General features: G+C 38.8%; 1 protein-coding gene across 3 annotated transcripts; it reads left to right on the forward strand.

The window, feature by feature from the left end:
* Positions 1–582: 582 nt before the first annotated feature.
* On the forward strand, positions 583–21,613 carry tmod1 (tropomodulin 1). Of its 3 annotated transcripts, XM_085410312.1 has the most exons (12): positions 587–910; positions 4,189–4,266; positions 4,388–4,447; positions 4,672–4,808; positions 10,112–10,268; positions 12,293–12,409; positions 14,060–14,149; positions 15,464–15,594; positions 15,864–15,971; positions 17,046–17,189; positions 17,564–17,708; positions 19,409–21,613. In XM_085410312.1, exons 4-12 carry the CDS (start codon positions 4,686–4,688, stop codon positions 19,465–19,467), a joined length of 1,074 nt encoding a protein of 357 aa, XP_085266438.1. In that variant the 5' UTR covers positions 587–910; positions 4,189–4,266; positions 4,388–4,447; positions 4,672–4,685; the 3' UTR covers positions 19,468–21,613. The 3 variants fall into 3 exon arrangements, with proteins under 3 accessions (XP_085266439.1, XP_085266438.1, XP_085266437.1); XM_085410313.1 differs by lacking the exons at positions 4,388–4,447; positions 19,409–21,613 and adding an exon at positions 18,378–19,391 and having other exon boundaries at positions 583–910; XM_085410311.1 differs by lacking the exon at positions 4,388–4,447.
* Positions 21,614–22,480: the final 867 nt, after the last annotated feature.

Consider the following 22,480-nt stretch of genomic DNA (forward strand, 5'->3'; position numbering starts at 1 on the left):
GAAGGTAGAAAACAAAAAACTTGGTCCTATTAAAATTATTATGAACTGTAGCTTCACCCACATTAGAATGAGTATTTTAAACAGTTTTACTTGGCTGTCTGTACAAACTGAATCAGACTGAATTATAATTTCACAATTTTAATGGATTTGAGTGGACTTAAGATTTCAGTGTTAGAAACATATACTGTAACGTGTCTGCACAAACATCTGTTACTCCACTTATTATTCTACACAGTGTTTTAAATAAAAGTACTTTTTAACAGACAGTCATCTGCCTGCGCTTCAGCCAACCTAAATTTAATTTGGTGCTTATTGCAGAACCAATATAAACGGATTGGTACAGATTTGCTCTCTGTACTTGTAAGAATACAACAACTTATTGCACAGTAAAATAATAGGGATCCAGAGTCCAGCACTTAAGCGGTTAACAGTCACCAAACTAACCGATATCCTACCCAGACTCTTGCAGCTTTAATGTAAACCATAAACGTTATCGTGAGCTACGCTACATAGTGAACCATTGTCCGATAATGGAGGCAGCGCATCTTCGTGACATCACAGGAGTGACACAGCAGCCGTGAGCGAGGAGAGGAGGAGGATCTCTTCCCCAAAAGTTTGGTTTGCCCTTTGCTGGAGATGAGATTCAGTCCCAACAGGTCCACAGAGAGTCGACCAGAGCCGGGGGAGGAAACTTTGTGAGCGCTGAAATCTTCTGGATTCAAGATTGTCCGCGGGTCATGGACGGTTTGATTTAGGGGAAATTTGGCGGATTCCCGGAGTTGCGCGCTTGCAGCGGACCGTACTTCGCACTGCTGCGACTCCAGGCGGCTGTGAAGGAAACCATATCTGGTCAAAGTATTCGTTGCTGTCACCCAGCGGGACCAGCCGGCTATAAATAGCGCTGGAGGAGGTAGGGAAATTAATGCATATATTATACTGCGGGCAGCAAAGCAGTCAAATAAGTTAAGGTCACTTCTCCGTGTTAAAACCGTGAACCGGATTAGTTTAACATTTACTTAAAGTGGGAAAGTGGTTTTCTAGAAAAAATGAACACCAAATATAAGTTCCCTGTTTCTGTTTTTCATCATTTGGCTGCTGCAGGTTAAATATTAAACTGAAAGATGCAGATTGGGTGGGTTTTTTTATTTTTATTTTATTGTGATTGTATTTGGACCAATCATAACTACATCTTTTAATTTAATTTTTAAAGTTATTACAACTTTGCAGAAACAGGAGTTCCGAAGTATACAAAAGTTGCTGGTTTTCTGTGACCTCCACACATCCACTCTAGAAATAACTAAGCTGTGGAACTTCTGTTTGTCAGTCATTTTTATTTTATGAGCACAGCTCTTAATGGTGCTTCAGAAGTCTGCTGTTTACCTCCTGGTTTAGCCATGTATTATATTATTAGCTGGAGTATAACAGCACTCATTGGTGATATTACACTTAACAAAAACATTATGACACTTTGACCTCTGCAGAATGAACAAATGGCCTGACCCCAGGTCCAAGGTAGCAAGTGAGCTACTTGGTCTGGTATACAGATCATGATATATGACTCTGTGCTGGCCCCAAAGCAAAAAAAAAACCAAAAAAACAGTGGCCACAGATGTCCTCAGCAAAATGAAGGATTATTTAACGTGTGGCCTTTAATGGTTTTGGTTGTATGCACACCTCAATGCCAGGTCTAAATCTACGAACCAAACTGTCTTTTCTTTGGAGTGCCAGTAATAAAACACGCCATCCTTTCCACAGAGCTTATTTTCTGCCACATGCATTGTGACATGTGGCTGAGTAAAGGAGAACAGTTGTCTCTCAGCTGTTGTCTGCTGGGACATTTCAGATATCTGTGCAATTTTTACAACTGCTATCTTTCCTTTAGATTGTGTGGCACAAAATTAGGGTTTAATTCTTCTACTTTCTCAAAAATGAGCAGAGTTAAGTGTGATTATTGTAGTTTTATTCCATTTCAGCATCAGACCTAGAACAAACTGAGCAGCTAAGATATGTTTGGGGTAATTTAATCAATTAAAATCACTTTTAATTTACTTTTTTAGATATGTAGAGTTATGCTTATATTTGAATGTGAATCTGTGAAGTAGTTATGCACAAAGATGTTGTGGAGGTCATTTCAGCAGCCTGTAGAAGATGGCAACAAAGGCTTCACGTACCATTTGTATGCTGTTTGAAAGCAGTTAACGAGGAGTTGCAAAAAGAAAAATCAAGTTACTTTAATATTGCTGCATGAGCTTATTTCTGTGATGAATATTTCAGTTTTCTTCACTCTGAGAGCATTTGTGAATATTGCAGAAATGTCTGCGTACTTCATGACTGAAAAAAAAATCTTGCCTTCACCCAGGAGTAGCTAACTTGTATACACACAGTTTTAAAAAGACTTTTATTCTGAAATCTTTTTATCTTCTGCTCTCAGTTAGTGAAAGGCTGTGCTCATGCAAGACCAGTTGCCCTCCCAAGGTTTTACACATATCTGACTTGATTAATTATCCCGTATCAGTGGGCTATTCTTAGATGCTTAAGGATTGGATAGGCCTGCTTTCAAGGGCAAGAGGCAAGTTAGATGTTTATGACTGCAGAGGGTACGTTCTGGTTCAGGTCATTTTTAGTTGTTTTGCTCTTTCTGCCCAGTGAATGTCCTGTAATGAAGCAGAGGCTTATAGAAATGTTCTAAATACAGGCAAGTGTCTGTTCGATATCATCAGAACAGGTTGCAGTCTTCCAGTGGGCTTGCAGTGCTATTTGGAGTGCAGCCCAGTTCTTCATCTCTGGTTTTGGAAACTTTTCTTGACATGGAGTGAAAAGAGAAAGCAGAACAAAAGAACAACACGCTTGACCCCGCTTTTTAGGATTAAAGCCAAAGCACACTTGGTGACATCGCTAAGATCAAAAAGATAAGCTTTCTTTCACATTTGTGCTCCTCAAAAACACAATTTTCTGCACTTTGAGCTCCAGCTCAATATTTTCTGCCTAATTTGAGATCATTCCCATCGCCTGATACAAGCTCAGTGAAGTTATAGTTAATGTTGTTATGTGGGCATCCATCGGTAGCAGCTCAACACTTGTCAGAGTCTGAACTACAGCTTTAAAGAACTTGGGGCTTAGTGACCGTGTGCGCGCCCAGTGTTTGGTGCTCTGGTCCACAAATGTTCCACTGCAGCTCATCCATTTTCAGTCATCTGGTCACAGAGCCAAGACAGAGTTCGAGAGCAAGATTTGGAATGAGTCTTCATAGCTGTTTGAGAAAGAAACAAGAGCAAGACACGTTTACGGACAGCATATTTGACCTATCCAACATTTATAAAGTTTTCAGGGCAACACTTGGAGAAAATAAGCAGATGATCAGCAGCAGGATATGTGCAAAATTACCAAGTGTCAAGCAAATAGGTGAAAACTTGTAAGCAAATCCAATTCAATCAGACAACTGTTTTTTGTCTAATTGAATCAAATTGAAATGGTGATAAATAAATGGAAAAATTCTTGCAGAGAAGAACAATAAAACACCTAGGAAGGCTTCAAAATATTTCTCCTTAAATAATAATTAACGGTGCAGTTTGTTCACCTGTCTGCATTTGTAAACTCATTCATATTTAGTATTAAGTCATTCAAAAACCTGCATAAAAGCTTAAAGATGCAGTTATATACCAGACTTGTCTTGGCTAGGAGCAGTTCCATCTAGCAATTCTGTTAACAGCTTAATTGTATATTTGCTGGCAGATGGGAATTGTTAGCTTTGAGAAGGCCTAGGTTAGCGCTTTTTATCTTTCCACTCTGTGCTAAGTTGTACTAACCTGCTGGCTGTAGCGTCATATTTAATCTAAAGATGTGAGTGTGGCACATGGAAACCTTTTGAGGACATGAAAATGAACACTCCAACAGCTCTCAAAAACTCTGTGACGATATAAGAGAAATGGAAAGAAGAACATTTAAAGCATTACCAGTGAAAATGTTTGACAAATTCTCATACATTTCTTTTGCACTCAATGAATTTCGTATTTTCAAGCCTTCTGTATTTCCGGACAGTTGCTTTCTGAGAAATCGGAGTAGTAGAGAAGAGATGACAAGCAGAGAAATATGATGTTTCACTTCTTTCCATGTTCATGACGTACTATTGTTTTCTAATTCTGCGAGCTATTAATCTCTCTTCACACTATTTACTTGTGCCTCTTTCAGGTGTAATTGCTTTCCCAAGAGGGCTACGGGCACTTGGCTGCCTTTGCTGTTATTTTACCCGAGGTGGGGGTCATTAAGGTCAGTTTGTCTTCTGAATTCCACTGTTAAAGCATTGTGTTGCTTTTCTCTGATCCTTCAAACCCACTGTTATTCCAACATTCATTTTAATTACTCACTTCTTGGTTGTTTCCATCCATAGATATAATCTAGGCTCCTGATCTCCTACAGTTTGCCTTTTTCATTTGGAGGCGTTGCTGAAGTGAGAGAACAGTTTGAATATGCCTCACATGTTGAACACATCCCAAGAATAACAAAGAGCAAAGAGAATACAAGAAAATGATAAATACGGTTATGCTTTATTGCCACGTATATGCCCTCAAACAGTATAACTCTCAAATTGATTGCCATCATTGCTCATAATTGATGTGTAAATATTTTATTTCTGTTGTTTTCCAAGATATTGTACTCTTCTTTCCCCCCCAGGTGTGCTGTCCACAATGGCGCTTCTGAGGAAGGAGATGGAGAAGTACAGAGACATAGACGAGGACGAGCTGCTGAAGAAACTGTCAGAAGAAGAGTTGCAGCGGTTAGAGGATGAATTAGAGGAGCTGGATCCTGATGTAAGTTTATAACATTGAAATCCATAAGGAGAAGCTATGTCAGTATGCTGGTATCAGTGGGGATTAATGGGGGCATACATGCTCAGCAGACAGCACGATGTAATGTATCACATTGTATATCACTGGAGCTGCAGTGTGCTTTCGTTTGAGTTGCTGTTAGCTGGTAATTTCTGTTTTTAAAATAACATAAATCTTAGTTTTTATAGTGGTAGTACAGTAGCAATTGTTAAAATATGTTTGAAGGAAAGGACTGAAAATAAAAGTCTACAAAGCCATGGCATTTATGGTCAGGAGTTTACATAAACTCATCATGGGAATGAATGTCGTGATACTTTTGAGCTTTTAATGATTTCTTTGAGACATTTTTTCCCAGGGTGCATTGATTATAACCAGGGGTGCACATAAGTGGTCCGCAGGTGCGCATTCGCTGTCAAAATAAAAGATGCGCACCAGATAAGAAGTTGCAACGCGTGTTTGCTTACATATAAAAAGTACTGTTTGTGTCCGCTAGAGTGGGATTTTCACGGCAAATTCTGCACCACATCTCTGTGCGTTCATCATTTGTTTGAAGCCAGCTCACCTCCTGCAACCACTTTTCTGAGAATATGCGGTTCTTTTGCGGTTCGGACTCCTTCTGACATTTCTTTGGAGGTGGAGGAACACCAAAGTAATTGCTTAAAGGAGCTTCTTCGACATCTTTAAGAGTTCTAAACAAATGTCTGTCCTCCTCCAGAAAATCTTATGTACGCAAACGTGCGTTGCAACATCTTATCTTGTGCGCGTCTTTTATTTTGACAGCGAATGCGCACCTGCGGACCACTTATGTGCACCCCTGATTATAACAGCATATATCTCTAATGACTTGTAAAAACAAGAATTGGGTGCACAAGCAGCAATTTATTTTGGATTTCCTCTGATCCACACCGGCAAAAGTATATACAAAATAAAATATACATACACTCACATTTTTTCATAAGCGGTGCTGAAGGTTCCATAGTCTCTTTTAAATTGACAAAGCCAAGGCCTACAACTGGTACTTTCTTTGCCAGCATAAAAAGGATTTGTTTCATAGCAGTTGTCTATTGCTCTGAGTGTTGGTCACTACTCAGAGCAATAGAAAAGAGTAGATTTGCACAGGTTGGGAAGGTCTCTTGGAGCCATTTCTAAACAAGTGCACATTCCAAGATGATTCAAAACAGTTATGCGCAAGCACATCTTGTCTGGATGTGTCACCACTTTGCCAAGGTCTGGAAGAAAACCCAAACTGTCACCCTCAGATGATGGTTGTTCAGGAAAAACCCCAAGTTCAAGGTTACCAGAAACCAGAAACTACTGGAATACCAACTGCACAGGGAAGCCAGTTTTTACATCGCCATGCCCTGAGAGGGTCCCACATGGACAAGTTAAAATCCCTCTTGGTAAAGGTTTTTTGGTCAGATTTGACAAAGATTGAGCTCTTTGGCCACAATGGCAACAGGCATGTTTGGAGAAGTAAAGATGAGGCTTTCAAACCTATGAACACTGTACCAACTCTCAAGCACGGTGGTGGTTGCATCATGCTCTGGGGCTGTTTTGCTGCTAGTGGTACTGTTACATTACTCAAATAGATGGAATTCTTCAACTTTACTCCACACTAGACTAAACATGGACAGAATTGGGTGTTCCAAATAAAACAGGTCAGCATTAAGCTTCTTTAATGGCCTTCCCGAACCTCCAGCCTTAACCATGTTGAAAATGTTTGGGATAACCTGTAAAGCTGGTTCTGTGCCACAAAATGAGCCAAAATAAATGAGCTCCACCAATTTTGCTTAGAAGAATTTGATTAACATCTATTCCAGGTGCAACTTTCTAAGGGACGTTTAACCAAATATTAGTTGGGGTGTAATCCACACTTTTGACCTTGTGTGAATTAGAGAAAATCCTAAATGAATTAAATTCTTTATTCTTTATTTTTATGTTTTGAAGTCATTAAAGATAGATGCTGTATATTCATTCCACCCTGGAAAAATATCAGTTCAAATAAATCATTTAGAGCATTTACCACAATGAGCTTATGCAAACTTTGGACCGCGACTGTATTAGAAGTTGCCGAGCGCAGATTAGATTCTCTGTGTAAAAGTATTACAACTAAACATGAAGGTCTTTTGTGTCTGCGGCAGGGTTTGATTCAGTAATACATGTAAAAATGGTGAAACAAACGAAAAACGAAGAGTGAAAGTGTGAAAAAGTAAAATACTAACCTTAAATTAATAACCTCTTGTTACTGTTTAGTCTTCCCTGTTATTCAAAGTATTTCTCCTTTTGTATTAAGTACAGCTAAAGCACTTATAATACTACATCAGCACTCGTGTTTATTCGCTGCTGCTTTTTATGATATGTTTATTTCTGCATTTGATTCTCGTCCACCGACAGACCACCGAGTAATAAATCAGGGGTCAAGGTGTGGACAGCTGCTGCAATAGCTGCCAGATGAATGTCTAACTCCTCATAAAGAGACCGGAGTCCCCCTCAGTGCCAAGGGGATGTCTCGAAGGGTATAATGTGGAGTAGATATGTGTGTGTGTTTGTTAGCGAGGCTCATGCCAGCAGTGAGTGACTGCAGGGACTCGCTGACGTAAACAGAGGAAACAGAGAGAAGCAGTGCGTATGTCCTTACCTTGTTTGTGCCTGTTTATGAGGGTCACCTGTTACACAACAGTAAAGTGCCCATTTGCTCTGACTGTAACATTCCCAGCACGGTTTCCCACATCGGTTCCAGTAAACAGACTGAAAGTTTGCACGCATGTCTGCCATTATTGATTATTCAGCAACAATTACAAGAACATTTTGTGTTTTACAACACACAGTACTGCCTCACAAGTGTACTGACCCAAGCTTGCTTCATACTCAGTTGTTTGTGTGGATTAATACAAATCACACGTAGAAAAAGTTCCAATCAAAGTGAAAAGTTTGGCATAGATTAAACCATCAAAATGGCTCTGAGACTGCAACTTCCCATTTTCAAAAAGTTGTAGAGAGCCTGTAGCTACAGAATAGATGGATATTTTCCTGAGGAGGTGGAGGTGGTGTTTTGCTGGCAGGTATTATTGGATATGTTTATTAGAGCGTGAGAAAGTTGAAATCTGTGCTGATGTTTGTTTGCATTTGTTGCAGGTGGTCATTTTTATTTGCATTGTGCATTTTTATATGCTGGTATCTGAAATGAATCTTGATGTGTCATATATCTTGAAATGATATCGTCTCAGCTTCAGGCTCATAGACACATAGACACACGTATTGTACATGTGACTGTTAGTTGATGGGAGAGAAACAGAGGCCGACTCATGCTGTTAAAAATAAAATACTGGGACTGAGCGCTGTAATCTAAAGCTGATATAAGCTTTGTGTTGGTGATATCTTAGATTGTGCTGACTGCGCAAAGTGTCGGGTATGTTCGGTTGGGTTTTTTTTTTTTTAATTGCTGTACAACCAGATTATTATTTGGAAGCTCCTAATGTAAGGAGAGAGTCTGACTGAAGATGAATAACAGTGAGAAGCAAAAAGAGAAACAGACTTATAAAGAAAGGGAGGCCCCTAAGTGCTGAGAAGCAGATAAGATATGCAGCTATAAGTAGCACTTCTAAGAGCATGGTTTTGAATGTTGCTTTAGGTTCAAAATAACTTGGTGTGCACTAATGGTCTGGGAAATTTCTTGGTCCTGTGTTGAGCTAGAGGAGAGAGAGAGAATTATATAGTGTCATGCTGTCTAGGCCTGACATCATACAGTTCACTCAGCAGCTCATAAAACTTGTTACAGAAGAAAAAAATCAAAGTCATTTGTTCTTAGCTTTGTGTTTTGCTTCAAAATATTACAAGACTTAACTAAAAGAGAAGTTTGAACAAGATAAAGAAAATAAAACCACATAAGCACCTGTTCGAGACCACTTTAGCATGAGATAACTGCTGACAGAGACATAGGGAAACATAAACTAAGTGATCCGGTGCCAACACAGCTACTTACTGACTTTAATCCTAATATAAAGAAAGATATGCTATGCTGTGCTTGAAGGATGTGATTGAAAAGCCTGATTAGTGTAATTTTATCATAGACTTTGCACTGTCCTGCTTTTGCAGTCAAAGAAGCTGCCCTCTGTTGACCATTAGAAAGAATGCAGATGTAAGTCACTTCACTTTTCAGAAGCTACATATATCTTGACACCTCATGAGGTGAGATATGAGATACTTGGTTGGACTTAGTTAAAGCACTCAGAAATGCTTTAATTCTTTGTAGCTCAGATTCAACATGGTGCAGGAAACATTCCTCTGGGATTTTGGTCCATGTTTACACGATAGCATCACACAGTTGCTTCGGATTTGTTGTCGGCACATCACCGCAACCTGAAGATGCTCAATTGAGCTCGTGTGACTGTGGAGGCCATTTGTGTGCAGTGAGCTCACTGTCACTGAGATGGTTTGAACTTTATGACATGGAACGTTAATGTTGCAGCAGCAAAAAATCTCATCATCTCACATCATCTCATCTGTTCTTAGCTGACAGCAGGTGTGGTCTTGTGCTATAAAGCAGAGATGACTGTGTGGGGAAAATCCCAGTCGATGAGTACTCACTGAAATATTCAGACCAGCCTATCTGGCAAAAAGAACAATGTTACATTCAAAGTCGCTCAAACCATCTTTGACTCCAGTTCTGGTGCTCGATTTAGACCTCACCAGGTAGTCTTGACCATGTCTGCATGATTGAGACCAAGTTGTTGCTATGTGATTGGCTTCTTAGCAGGGATAGCTCAGTAGGTAGAGTGGTGGCCCCATGATCGGAAGGTCGGGGGTTCGATTCCCCTGAACAGCTACCCTGAGGTACCCCTGAGCAAGGTACCGTCCCTACACACTGCTTCCCATGCGCCCAATGGCTGCCCACTGCTTCACTGAGTGAATGGGTTAAATGCAGAGAGGAATTTCCCCACGGGGATCAATAAAGTACATTTTCTTTCTTTCTTCTTTCTTGGAGCGTAATACAGTCTCTGCTACCAAGTTCTGTGGGAAAAAAAACGAAAACCTTTTTAACATGATAGAATAAGTAGAAAGGCACTTTGGGAAACTCAAGGATTCATTCTCTGGGGAATGAATGTTGAGTTACATTAGGCTGGATCGGAATTGTAAAGCAGGGAGCAAGTCTGGCTAAAAGCATCGAAAAATTCCTTCACACTTCACACATAGACTTCACACATAGACTGGTCAAATTAGCAAAAGTATGGGTTATTTTTCCAACATGCAATACCAACATATTGTAAATGTTAATCCGTGTCTAGAATGCATTGTTGCCTGCTGGGATGCGCCAGAAGGACCAGACAAAGAAAGCACCAACAGGGACGTTTCAAAGAGACAACCTCCTGGCCCATCTGGAGAAACAGGCCAAAGAGCATCCTGACAAAGAAGACCTGGTGCCCTACACCGGGGAGAAGAGAGGTAGGAACTGGTGTGTTTAATAAAAATCAAGTTAATCAGGCAAATCTTTTCATGATTAATCTTTTTATTAAGATATTATTGTTATTATTATTAATAAATGAAAGCTGTTTAAAGCTTCCTTAAACATGATTTAAATGATGGTGTTACTTTGTAATTAAACAAATATCTCTGGACTCTTGGATGGATTTCAAAAAGGCAAATTGATCAGTGAAAACAGCCAACCTGTAGCTCAGGTGTTAACACTAAAACTCGGTTTATCAGAAATCCACAGCGTAGACACAGACTTGACTGGTGGTGAAGAACTTCAGCCATGTCAAACTCTTTAAACTCTGTAAAGTTTCTTTCTGTTTTTCTGACTTTTGTTACGTTCTGATTTGCTGGTGTTGTTGCTTTGGGACTCACTCCACTTGCCGCAGCATTTGCCGTGCCCTCAGCGGTGCCATGACATTTAACCAAGACAGGTCACACGTGACTTTCCAAAAACTGCTCTCACAACTCCTCTCACAGAGCCACGTGTTCATATGAGCATCAGAAAAAATGTCTGGCTGAAACTCGAGGAGCAAGCCACACAAATACAGACATAGCAAACCTATCGGTAAAGACATCTCTGGGCTTCTAGAGTCAGCCGCTTGTCAGGTGTGACATGAAAGCATACTCACCTCACACAGCTTGTGTAACAGAACTGATTTTGGCAACTGGACTGACCTTGTCTTACATGTCCTCACCTTAGACTGACAGTTACATTCAAATTCCATACTACTGTATGTACTGTATTCAGTACTAGTTATAGGTTCTAACAGGTTGATGGTCTTCACTGTTTTTGTAATTCACATTTACTTAGCTTTTGTTCTGTCTTTTTTATACATGACTTTCTATGACAAAAGAGTGAGCCTTTGTTAATGGTAGTAGCAATGAAAATGATTGCTGTGTTTCAGGAATAACAGAGTGACAGACAATCATTCATGTTCACATACACACCTACACCCGATTTAGAATGTCCAATTAACCTAACATGGGAGGACCGCAGGAGGAAGCCAGAGTATCCAAGGAGAACCCACACAGGCACAGAGAGAACATGCTAACGTCACACAGAAACACCCCGACTGTCTAGTGGATTTGACACACCTCGCTGTGAGGGGACAATCCAAAGTTGTTTATGCCATTATTTTAAGAAATAAAACAATATATCACAGAGTTATCATAGATTTTTTTAAATTATTATTTTCTTACTAGTTTTTAATTTTACTTCATTTTGACTTTTTGTTAATTCTGTTTAGTTTCAGTTTGTTTCCAGAGTGGGTTTGCTTGTTTCAGTTTAGCTTTTATTGTTTGAAAATGTTTAGCTTTCATTCGTTTCAATCTTTAATTCTTATTATTTCATTTACGGCAAACGCCAGAGGCAAGAACTGTGAAAAATGAGTGTAGATACAATATAAATACAAACCTTTCGACTTTTTGGCCTCAATAGAAGCATTCATCAAATCCTCATCAGGCAGTTTATAATAAATGACAAGGAAAACACATTTCATCTGTAATTGTATTTTAGTTTAGTTTTCCAAATTCACAAAATCTTTTCCATCAGTTTTATTTTTTTCCAAAGGTGTAGTTTTGTTTGTTTTTTCATTTTAGTTCACAAAAATATGTGTTCATGCCTAGTTTCAGTTTTTATTACTTTAGTTTTTAGTTATATTTTTAACTTTAATAACCTCAATACACAGCAGTTCAACAAATTCAACCTTAGAGAGAAATTCAGTGCATATACTATGAAGCTGCATTTCCACTACATGCGGTCACACCACACAGAATGTATAGAAATTTTGGGTAATTTTGAGAAAAAATGCTACTTAAGAAGCAAATCTGTAGCCATAGAGGTCCCTAAATTGACAAAAATCCAGGAAAAAACTGGAGTCTGTCAAATGTAACTTGTAAGCTAAATGCTAAATTAAAGTTACTGATAATTGTCATTGTAATAGTAGTGCTTGCAGTCACTTACTTTGCATAAAATATATCCCCTCATATTGCAGGGAAAGCCTGGGTGCCTAAAACAAGAGTGGATCCAATCATAGAGTCTGTGACTCTGGAGCCGGAGTTAGAAGAAGCCCTGTCCAGTGCTACCGATGCTGAACTCTGTGATATTGCAGGTAACTATCACACAACATCTCTCTGTAGGCTAATTTTTCCAAGAAAATGAACAAATAAAAGTACTTAAGTTTAATTGGATTTTACGTCTGCACATGTAGCTGAACTGTAACTTTTCTCCATTTCAAGAGTTGTTTCTATATATTTCTATATGAAGGTTTTAGGCATGCTCTCACTAATGAATGTAAGTAGACTACCATAGGTGTAACTAGCCCTTGTTAATCTAACTTTCACTCATTTCCTCTAGCACTCCTTTCATCTTCATTCCACTCTTACCGTTCAACTCTTCATCATCATCATCCGTACCTTCATTTTCTGGATCTTTCTATCTATTAGTTCATCACCGTCCAGGGTATCTGTACGCTGCACATAGTCCTGCATGGAACAACACTGGTCTTCTGTGACATTTGTGCTTTTTGTTTTACTTTGTAGTCGTATTGTTGCATGTGCGGACCGTGCATTGTATTTAACAAAAAACTTGGTTCATGCAGGGCGAGTGGACCTGCTGGTACATTTTTTTGCATAGTGGGGAAGGACGATGTAAGCTACATCACAAAAAATTGTAAAAATGATATTAATGACGATGTAGAAAACACCCAGTGTTTTATCAGCTTGCAGCTTGCAGGTGGCGGCAGTTGGGAATGTAAGTGCATGACACCGCTATAGCAGGTATGATGTGATATGACGCAGCTCTGCTTTACACACTGCAGTTATTGTCATTTGCTGGATTTTGTCTGAATAGTGTTTGAAGTTATTTTTCTTTGCCTTAAAATATAAAATAATAACTTTTTCGATGTCCATACCATCAGGAGAAACTCGAGCTGCCATTAAAACAGTGTTGCTGATGTTTCAGGGTTTTTTCTGTCTGTTTTGTTTCTTTGTTTTTAGCCTGCCTGAGTTATTGCAGTCAATGTGCTGAACTTATTATATTAATGATGACAGTGAGTTGACTTTGTGGGAAGTATACTTACTTATACCATGTAAACACATTTAGTTTTAACCACTGTCAGAGTAATTACAAGACGATGCATACTTCATGTGTGACAAAAATATTATCCAACCCTGCTGCTGTTAGAAGACGGAGATTTAAAATGAGAAATGCTCGTGGTGAACAAGCCTCTTAGCTTGTTGCAATACACGCACTTCACTGCATTCAGTAATCGAATAAACAGTCAGATACTCTCAATCTCTCTGACAAAGAAACAAGGCAAAGACTCTCTGTTAATTGTGTCCTCAGAGTAACTGCTTGGCTGGAAACATATTTCAGATTTCCTGCTGCCAGAGCACATCATAGATTTTTTTTGCCTTGGCTGGCTGATATCTCATTATTTTTTTTATAACAAATAAAGTATATTGCACATTGATTTGGCTTCGGCCTGCTAAGAGCAGAAGGTCAGCTGTGGTTGCAGAAGTCAAAGCCAGTACACGGGAGCTGAATCCATACAGTGTGCAGGTTTTTTTCTTTCTTTTTTTTTTTTCCTCATGCTTGCCTTGATTGCGATGCTGAAAGCGACTGGTGCATGGTGGTCTGGTCTAAGGTTGCAAGCCAATCAATAAGTCCACTCAGTGTCAGCACTGCTCTCTTGCTTTCTCTTTCTCGATCCTTTTTTTTTTTCAAATGTTCATTCTTCAGTCTCCTTCTCTTCTTCCAGCCATCCTGGGCATGCACACGCTGATGAGTAACCAGCAGTACTATGAAGCCCTGGCCAGCAGCACTATAGTCAACAAGCAAGGCCTTAACAGTATGTGAAACACATACACGCTTGCACTCACCTACCGAAATGTATACTACTGGACACAAGTACACATGAATTATAGGGACTTTCGAGGAACAAGTAAAAGTACTCTAAAATAAAGCAGATCACTCAACTAGTACCAAAAAAATTGCATCATTTAAGAAAAATGCTGCAGTTGGATTGGAATAAAGTGTGATCTCATGTTTGCAGAATGTTTATTTTACCAAAAACAGTGTATGCTCATATTTTTTCTGTTTTGCACTTGATACATGCACAAATAATGTAAAACAGGTTAAAGTAAAATAGATAGGTAGATAAAAGAGTATAAGCACACATACATTTTGCTATTATCCTGCCAGGAATACACTATCGCTGGTTCATCTGTTTGCACTTCATGTTATGCTACATCGTGTAAACGATTGAATTGTGGGATTACTTTTAGCTCTCCTTCACAGGTTAATGAGCTATTGTTTATCTTGTGTGGTGGCTCATCCTATAGTTACACTTCCAGCTCTAAACAGAGACTGAGCATCTCACATCCAAATATGACTACCTTATAAAGCAACCCACAGTCTCCTGCTGAAGTTGTCACTCTGTTTTGAGTAGTGATACAGAGGAGGGCACAAAAACCCTTTTTACAAAAGCATTGGTCCATATTAACCTTAATGACTGAATCTCAGAGATTTGCAATCCATTACTAAAGTAGGTGCACATTTCTCGTGCTGGTAAACCAAACGGATTCTAGTTTTTCCGTATTTTAGATCTTCTGCTGCAGAGCACTTACAACGAGGTACTCTGTGCAGCTTTTGCAAAGTATAAAAAATATCATTTTGAAAATCTCCTGAGGTTATTGTAGTACTGTGCTCTGCAAAAAACTATCGTTGGAAGTACGCTTAATCACCTTCTTAAGATTGATACCAATCCCCTGTCAGTAAAATAAATGTGAAGCTACACAGATGTTTAGCCTGGATTACCATAAAAAAGGGGGCAAGCATGGAGAAGAAGAACAGCATTTCTGAACCAGCAGAGTACTCCACGACCAAAAGCAACACTGAATGTGGAAAACTATACTTTCACCAAATAAATGTGTTCTCTTTGCTTGACACAAGCAAAGTCTCAAGCAATCATCCAGAAAATGCTGTTTACAGTGTTTAGAGTCGCAGATTCAGAAATTGAGTCAACTACTTAATGGAGAGGTTATTTTTTGTGCTGCTTTTGAAATGAGATTTAGTCCAATCAGACCCTGAGTAAAGCAAATTTATCCATCAGCAGTCTGATTTTGTAAATATATTTTTATATTATACGTGTGTTGCACCCCAGGTGTGATCCAGTGTACCCAGTACAAGCCAGTCCCTGATGAGGAGCCCAACTCCACTGATGTAGAGGAAACTCTGTTGAGAGTAAAGAGGAATGATCCCGACCTGGTAGAAGTCAACCTCAATAACATCAAGGTAAGAATGCTGGGTTGTGTTTAAAAAAAAAAAAAAAAAAAAAAAGAGAGACAGTGCAGGTTTAATAATCTATATCTATTATAAAAATTATATTTAAATTTGGATGTATATTGGATTTGGTTTCAAGTTTTATACATAAACTTCAAGCATTTGTTTCTTTATGAATCACAGCAATTAATATTTTTTTTACTGTTTATGACAAGGGAAAATGCAAAAATACATAGAAATAAGTTTTTCCAACATTTAATTTTTTGTTTTTCTGCACCCAGAATATTCCTATCCCAACTCTGAAGGCATATGCCGAGGCTCTGATGAAGAACACAGTGGTGGAGAGGTTCAGTATTGTAGGAACAAGGAGCAATGACCCTGTAGCATTTGTAAGTCTAATGCTTTTCAACCTAACTTGCTTTTTTTTTCAGTTCTCTTCCCTTTTTATCTTAACAGCTTCCCAGTTTTTCACTTTTTATCATTAATGGGGATGAGTCCTATTTTGACAAACAATATGAAGATTAAAATAAACATGTGGTTTGACAAAGTTCCTCCTAAACAGATCAAAATACACCAAGAGGGTAAAAAAGCAGGGCGTAAACAAAAAGAAGAAAAAGCTCTGCAGAACAAGAGCAAGATATCCAAACTCAAGGCAACAAGGAAAATTCGTCCCAACAATACAGAAAAGAAATGTGACGCAAATAGGAGTACATGTGGAGTCAAGCAGATGATCAGACAAAGGGAAAATGGTAAATGGCTTGCATTTGTATAGCGCCTTACTCAGTCCCTAAGGACCCCAAAGCGCTTTACACTACATTCAGTCATTCACACACACAGGCAATGGCAAGCTACATTGTAGCCCCAGCTGCCCTGGGGCGCACTGACAGAGGCGAGGCTGCCGGACACAGGCGCCACCGGGCCCTCTGACCACCACCAGTAGGCAAACACGGGGTTAGTATCTTGCCTAAGGATATTTGGCATGCAGCCAGGGATCAAACCACCGACCTTCTGATTAGTGGCTGACCTGCTGTGCCACCTGAGCTACAGCCACCCCCCCAAAAAAAAGAAAAGACTTGCATATACTCAGTGGCCAGATTTTAGAATGAGACATAGGTGGACATAAGTGGCAGATAGCACAGTGGAAGGAACTCGGATAGGCGAAGACACAGATGGAAACAAGCAGGAAATGAGAAGAAAAACAAAGACAGGAAGTGAGGGCACAGATGACGCACAAGGAATAGCAATTACCAAAATGAAGCAGGAGATGGAAACAAGCAAGACGAGGGAACTAACACAGACAAAACAGAGACTAAGAGTAGGAAACAGTGGAGACATTTGTACAATATGAACAGAAGAAAAACCAAATCAAAATCAAAACGGGGACCAAACCACAACGAAAGCCTGACAAGAGCAGCCTGGCTTCAAAGCTGCTCCTGAATACAAAGTGCTGTGTGTTTTCTCAGGCCCTGGCAGAGATGTTGAAAGTTAACACGATGCTCAAGAGTCTGAACGTTGAGTCCAACTTCATAACAGGGACTGGAATCCTGGCCCTCATAGAGTCGCTGCAGAATAACACCACACTACTGGAGCTCAAGATAGACAATCAGGTAAAAGCTCACACCCTCCATAGAGTACAGACAGATTTAAACACACTGGAACAGTATGTATGTGTCATGCAGTGTACACAGTTCATCATTGCCACTTTGGTCTAATGCTCGCTGATTGCATTGCAATGTCTCATATGCCATAGTTGGACATCTGTGACTCATTGCCCACTAATGCCTACTTTTATTTCTCTCCTTGTTCTTGGCCCTTTCTTTTTTGCTTTTCAAGTCCAGTTATTGATTGAAATCAACTTTTTTTTTTTTTTAAACCCTCAATCCCACCACTGATTTTTTTTTTTTTTTTTGCCTTTAATCATCTACTCCTCTCTCGTCTTCCTCTCTCCACCATCCTTTCCTGCACTCTCTGTGAACTCCAGAGTCAGCCCTTAGGCAACAAAGTGGAGATGGAAATAGCCAACATGCTGGAGAAAAACACCACATTGCTGAAGTTTGGGTATCATTTCACCCAGCAGGGTCCACGCCTCCGGGGCTCCAATGCCATGATGAACAACAATGACCTGGGTGGGTACACACACCTGCATGATCACTGTATGGATGTGGCATTAGGTCTCGAACTGACAGAACGTCAAGTAAATACTCAAGTAATATTATTTTCATTCTTTTAGTTATGTCTTTTTGTAATGTTTCATTTGGCAGAGTTAGACGTTAGTATGGGCACGAGTGCACTTTATCATCACTATATCTCCTTGAGTTCTACTTCAATCAGAGGCTAATAGAAGAATGAGAGTGATATCATCAGTTGGTTACTCAGTAGAGCTGCCAAACAGCCTCAGCCAATCATAACAGTACCTTCCTGAGTTATGACCTCAGCACTAAGAAAAGCCTGTGAGCGTGAGAGAGAACATAATGAAGCGAGTGAGTGGAGTGTTTCCTGTCATGCACAAATTTTACCAGTAATTGTTGTGTTTGCTGACCTGATTTCCAACTTTTTTCCCCCAAAATATTTACTTTGTACAACAAACTAGGGCAGAATAAATCCTCTCTGACTCGATTGCTGTAACATTCACGCTACAGAATGTAGCTTCAAAACTAAATTAGATGTGGATATGATTTTGTTTGTGTTTTGTTTTAAATGGTCTTACTATCTTCTTGTATTTTGTGTATATATATAATGTTCAAAACCACTTTACATCATTTATGATGCTTTCTCTTCCCCACGTCATCTTTAAGCCCGGGTCGTCAGGTCGGAGACAGACGGCTCTTTCACCCTCACTCTATCTGTCCCTGAGCTGGAGAGGGCCTTTGGGAAAAAGTTCAAGTCTAAGACTAAGTAAAAAAAAAAAAAAAAAGTACAGTACAGTCACACACTGTATGACCGCTTGCCTTTCTGCTGCCAACATCTCCCGGTTCTTTTCCGGACTACCGGAAGCTCTGCTGCCTTCTGTCATACTCTTCTGAGAGTTTCTATTGCTTGTCCACATCTTCACTCTTTTAATCATCTCTAGCTTACGGAGACTGCTCTTTAGTCCCACGGCATTCCTGAAATAGTGCAAAAATCTTGCAATTCTGGAAACATGTAGATGAGATAACTACCTGTATAAAAAAAGAAAGAATCTCATAGCACAGAATTTGACTTTGAAATTATGCTGTATTTTTCTATACTGACTTTGAGTGATTAGTCTTTGGTCTTTCTGCTCTTTTCATCTGCATTTTTGGAGGAATTTGGTTCCTCCTGTTTTTTCACTCCTTTCCAAAGCCCCAAAAGTGGACCCACAGGACTCTCATGGAGTCTCTGATAAGATAAGATAAGATAAGATAAGATAAGATAAGATAAGATAACCTTTATTAGTCCCACACGTGGGAAATTTGTTTTGAAATTTGATCACCTTTTAGTAATTAGTTTCTGGTTGTTGAACATGCATTATCACGTGATCTTGAGACAGAATTTTCTTCAGAGCTGAACATATATTCTGTTTTATTGTGCACAATAACCACAAAGTAATCACGTTTAAGAAGACGCTGTCCTGTTCTTTCCACTTGCTTACGTTTGTCCTGTGTATTTATTCACAAAGAACTCTTCTTACACGTTGCAGCCACCAATTTGTTGTGATGTTCTTTTTGCCTTGCTTTTTTTGTCAGCTATCTTGCTTCCTGTCAGTTAAAGAGGTCAGCTTTGCTGTGCTGTTGCTTAAGATGATGAGGTTGATGTTGTCTTTCATCTTTCTTTCTCCTGTAACCTTCCATTTTCCCTCTGTCTACAGTAAGAAAGAGAAGGCTTGAAGGAGGACCCATTTTCCCAAAGTGTCGGACAAATGTGTAGAAACCAGGGCTACCTTCAACTCCTGCCATCTGTCACCCCCTTCCACTCTATCAGGTTCAATTGTTTTGGTTTCAGAGACAGTGTCTGAACTTTTTCACTCACAGACTTTTACTTAGTAAATGTTAAATGATCCATTTGGATTAATTAACAGATCCTTCTGAGTTTCCAGTGCATGCAACAACAAAAAAAGTGACATTAATATTATTACTTTGTGCTCTGAAGTTTGCATTTTGACATATTTTCTAGGCTTGGACAGCTATAACTGCAGCTTTTTGTACAAACCAACTCCTACTCTGTAATTTTGAGTCTTTCAATGCTTCCTCAGTGAAGGGCTTAAGGTCTGGTTTTGAATGTGGTCCCATATGAAAAGTGATGGGCAACTTTTAGCAGTCTGCTGAGTTGAATTTTAATAGTTATTATTATTATTATTATTATTACTACTGTGCTGTAAATGACTGGTGTTGTCACTACTGCTGTTGCTTCCAGGACACCTTACAAGACTACGAATTTCTGCCATGTCAGATTATTCATTTAAATTGAATTGAGAAAAAAAATGAACATCTGGTTTTGCCCCCATCTTCTGATGTTTTTCTCTTTTCATTTTTCAGTGTGAAAAAAAGTATTTAGTGACTCATTTCGATACTGAGCTACACAGATTCTTGAGCAATTTACAAATGGCTGTATAAACCTGGCAACTGTGAGATTTGTCACTACATACGTATTTATTGAAACAGACCTGGGAAAGAGTCAGAAGCCATTCATATGACTTGGTTTGATTATGCTGGATAATCAAATAACCAGTAGTAAAAACGTTGCTGTAAAAGAAAATGTACTGTCAAATTACACTGTGACGTTATCCAGTGTTTATATTAGCACTCGCTGCCTGTTAATGTGCAATATTCAAATGCCAGTGTAATGTGCTTTATATTTTCCTTTAAATATCCAGCGAATACGGCACTGTTATATAGAAGTGTTTACAGCAGCGGCATTGTAAGAGCGCCAGAGAGAGAGAGAGAGACAAGAAGCTCAACAAATTCTGAGAGAAATTCCCAAAACTAAAGATGGTGTTAGAAAAAAAACTCCCAGAGAGTAAAAAGCTTTTGAAAAACTTTGTGATGGGACAAAATCTGCAAAGAAATGTAACAATTTTAAACATAATTTGATGAGATTCTTTACATGCAGTTTTTTAGAATAAATGTTACATAGCTGCCGAGTGGCAAGAGGGTTTTTGCTTACAGTCACCAGATTATATTAACCCAAGCAACTTGTGAATATTTGAATGGATTTGTTTTACACTTTCAGCCAGGTCTGGTTTGTTGATTGTTTGTGTTGATTTGTATTTACTGGAGCTACAATGTGTGTTTTAGTATGAAATGACTTTTTTACTACAGGTTTCACATTAATCCCTAAATCCAGGTTTGTTGTATTTTTGTATGCAGGAAACCTTTCATGTCTTTGCAGCTTTCAGACTATAACAATCCCCCTTATTCGTATGAAAAACAGACTATTTACAAGCATGTCTGGCTATGACAGGTACTGCAAATCAGAGATATGGTATTGCACCGTAATCCTTTGGAGATCAAAATGAAATGGTTCTCATCATAGGCCAAAAAAACACCCGAATAAATGTTGATTTTATGCTGCTGTATACTTTGGAGCAGATAGCGGGATTTCTCATAACTTTAAAAATCAGCAGTGCAATGAGGGAAAAGTAGAGTTAGCTGTTATATAAGCAGGAATTAGAACAGTTCCAGTAGAAATCACAGGATGGTTTGTTAGCTTTTATTAGCTGTCGATGAATTATTTGTTTTAGGAAACGTTTATGTCTTCCTAATGTGAACAACTCTTGCTCAAAATTCTGATTGCATGTTTAAGGGCTAATAACACATTCAGTGTTATTATTTATCACCACTTTGTTACTGACACTGTCAGTAACAATGTCCAGTGAATGGTCGATATCTTCATTATAAAGATGAACAATTGAAAGCTAAAAGTGAAAGAGGACTCTGCTCTCACAGTCTCTGTGTGTCATGTTCTTTTCTCCTGTGTAGGGCTTTTTTCATATTGTACTGCTTGACTCGGTTTTTTCATAGATAGTTCACATTTTTTTGTTCTGTTTTATGAATTAAATAAAGCTTGAAAATTGTCTTTGTTTATACACCTTCAGCACATTTGATACAAAGACCGCAGGGCCCACAGTGCCACTCTGTGGCGAAAGAGAAGAATTACACCAAGCTGGTGAAGCTTTCCATCCCTCTTGGCTCTCTTGGCTACGGTCCTCAATGGTGGCGCTTGGTTGCAATTGATTTTATACAGCAACAAGGAAAAAAATCCACATGTCATATTTATGAAAAATTACAGGTTCTCATTGTCATTCCAGGGAGGTTGTAAGAATGATCTGGAAAAAAAAATTTATTTTAATTTCATTGGAGGGAAAAATTACAGTTTTATGCATCATTTGTTTCAGTACAAGGTTATTAGAGTTAACTGGACTAAACTAAAACGATTTTAGTTAATCGTGATAAAAAATAAAAATGAGACTGATTCAGTAAAAGGGCTAGATGTTACAATCCCTGATAATTGTGGAATGGAAATGGAATTTTATTATTACAAAAGTAACAAATGAAATAAAATTCAGGAAGGAAGGTCTTTAGTTTTTGTTAATTTGGTGAAATTCAACATGGCAAACACAAACACATATTTATATTCTATTATTGTACCGTGCAGAACGTCTTAATTGTTCCAATCTAACAAATACTGCATGTATACTGAGACTGTAAAGTGCAACTTACATCATGATTTAAATATGGAATATCACAAATAAGACAGCGACACACTTTTATGTGTGAACAAGGTTTTAAGTTTTTATTGAATCTCAGGCAGAAACATACATGATAAACCTTTATTGCTCATGGCAACCTCATTGGACCATCATCATATCTAAGCCAACAATAAGAAACTGAATCAAGCATCACTTTAAATCGTCTTTGAAAACACACCAGCTTTTTTCTGT

The sequence above is a fragment of the Rhamphochromis longiceps genome, linkage group LG6 (genome assembly GCF_057381845.1).
Source record: "Rhamphochromis longiceps isolate RC_006_pf linkage group LG6, R_longiceps_female_GT1.1, whole genome shotgun sequence".
NCBI classification, from domain to species: Eukaryota; Metazoa; Chordata; class Actinopteri; order Cichliformes; family Cichlidae; genus Rhamphochromis; species Rhamphochromis longiceps.

Bases quoted from the DNA above. Each gene is read 5' to 3' on its own strand.
- tmod1 (XM_085410313.1), top strand. From the start codon at position 4,686: ATGGCGCTTCTGAGGAAGGAGATGGAGAAGTACAGAGACATAGACGAG. The intron at 12,410-14,059 runs GTAACTATCACA...CTCTTCTTCCAG, and splicing joins TGAACTCTGTGATATTGCAG to CCATCCTGGGCATGCACACG. The intron at 17,709-18,377 runs GTGGGTACACAC...GTCATCTTTAAG, and splicing joins GATGAACAACAATGACCTGG to CCCGGGTCGTCAGGTCGGAG.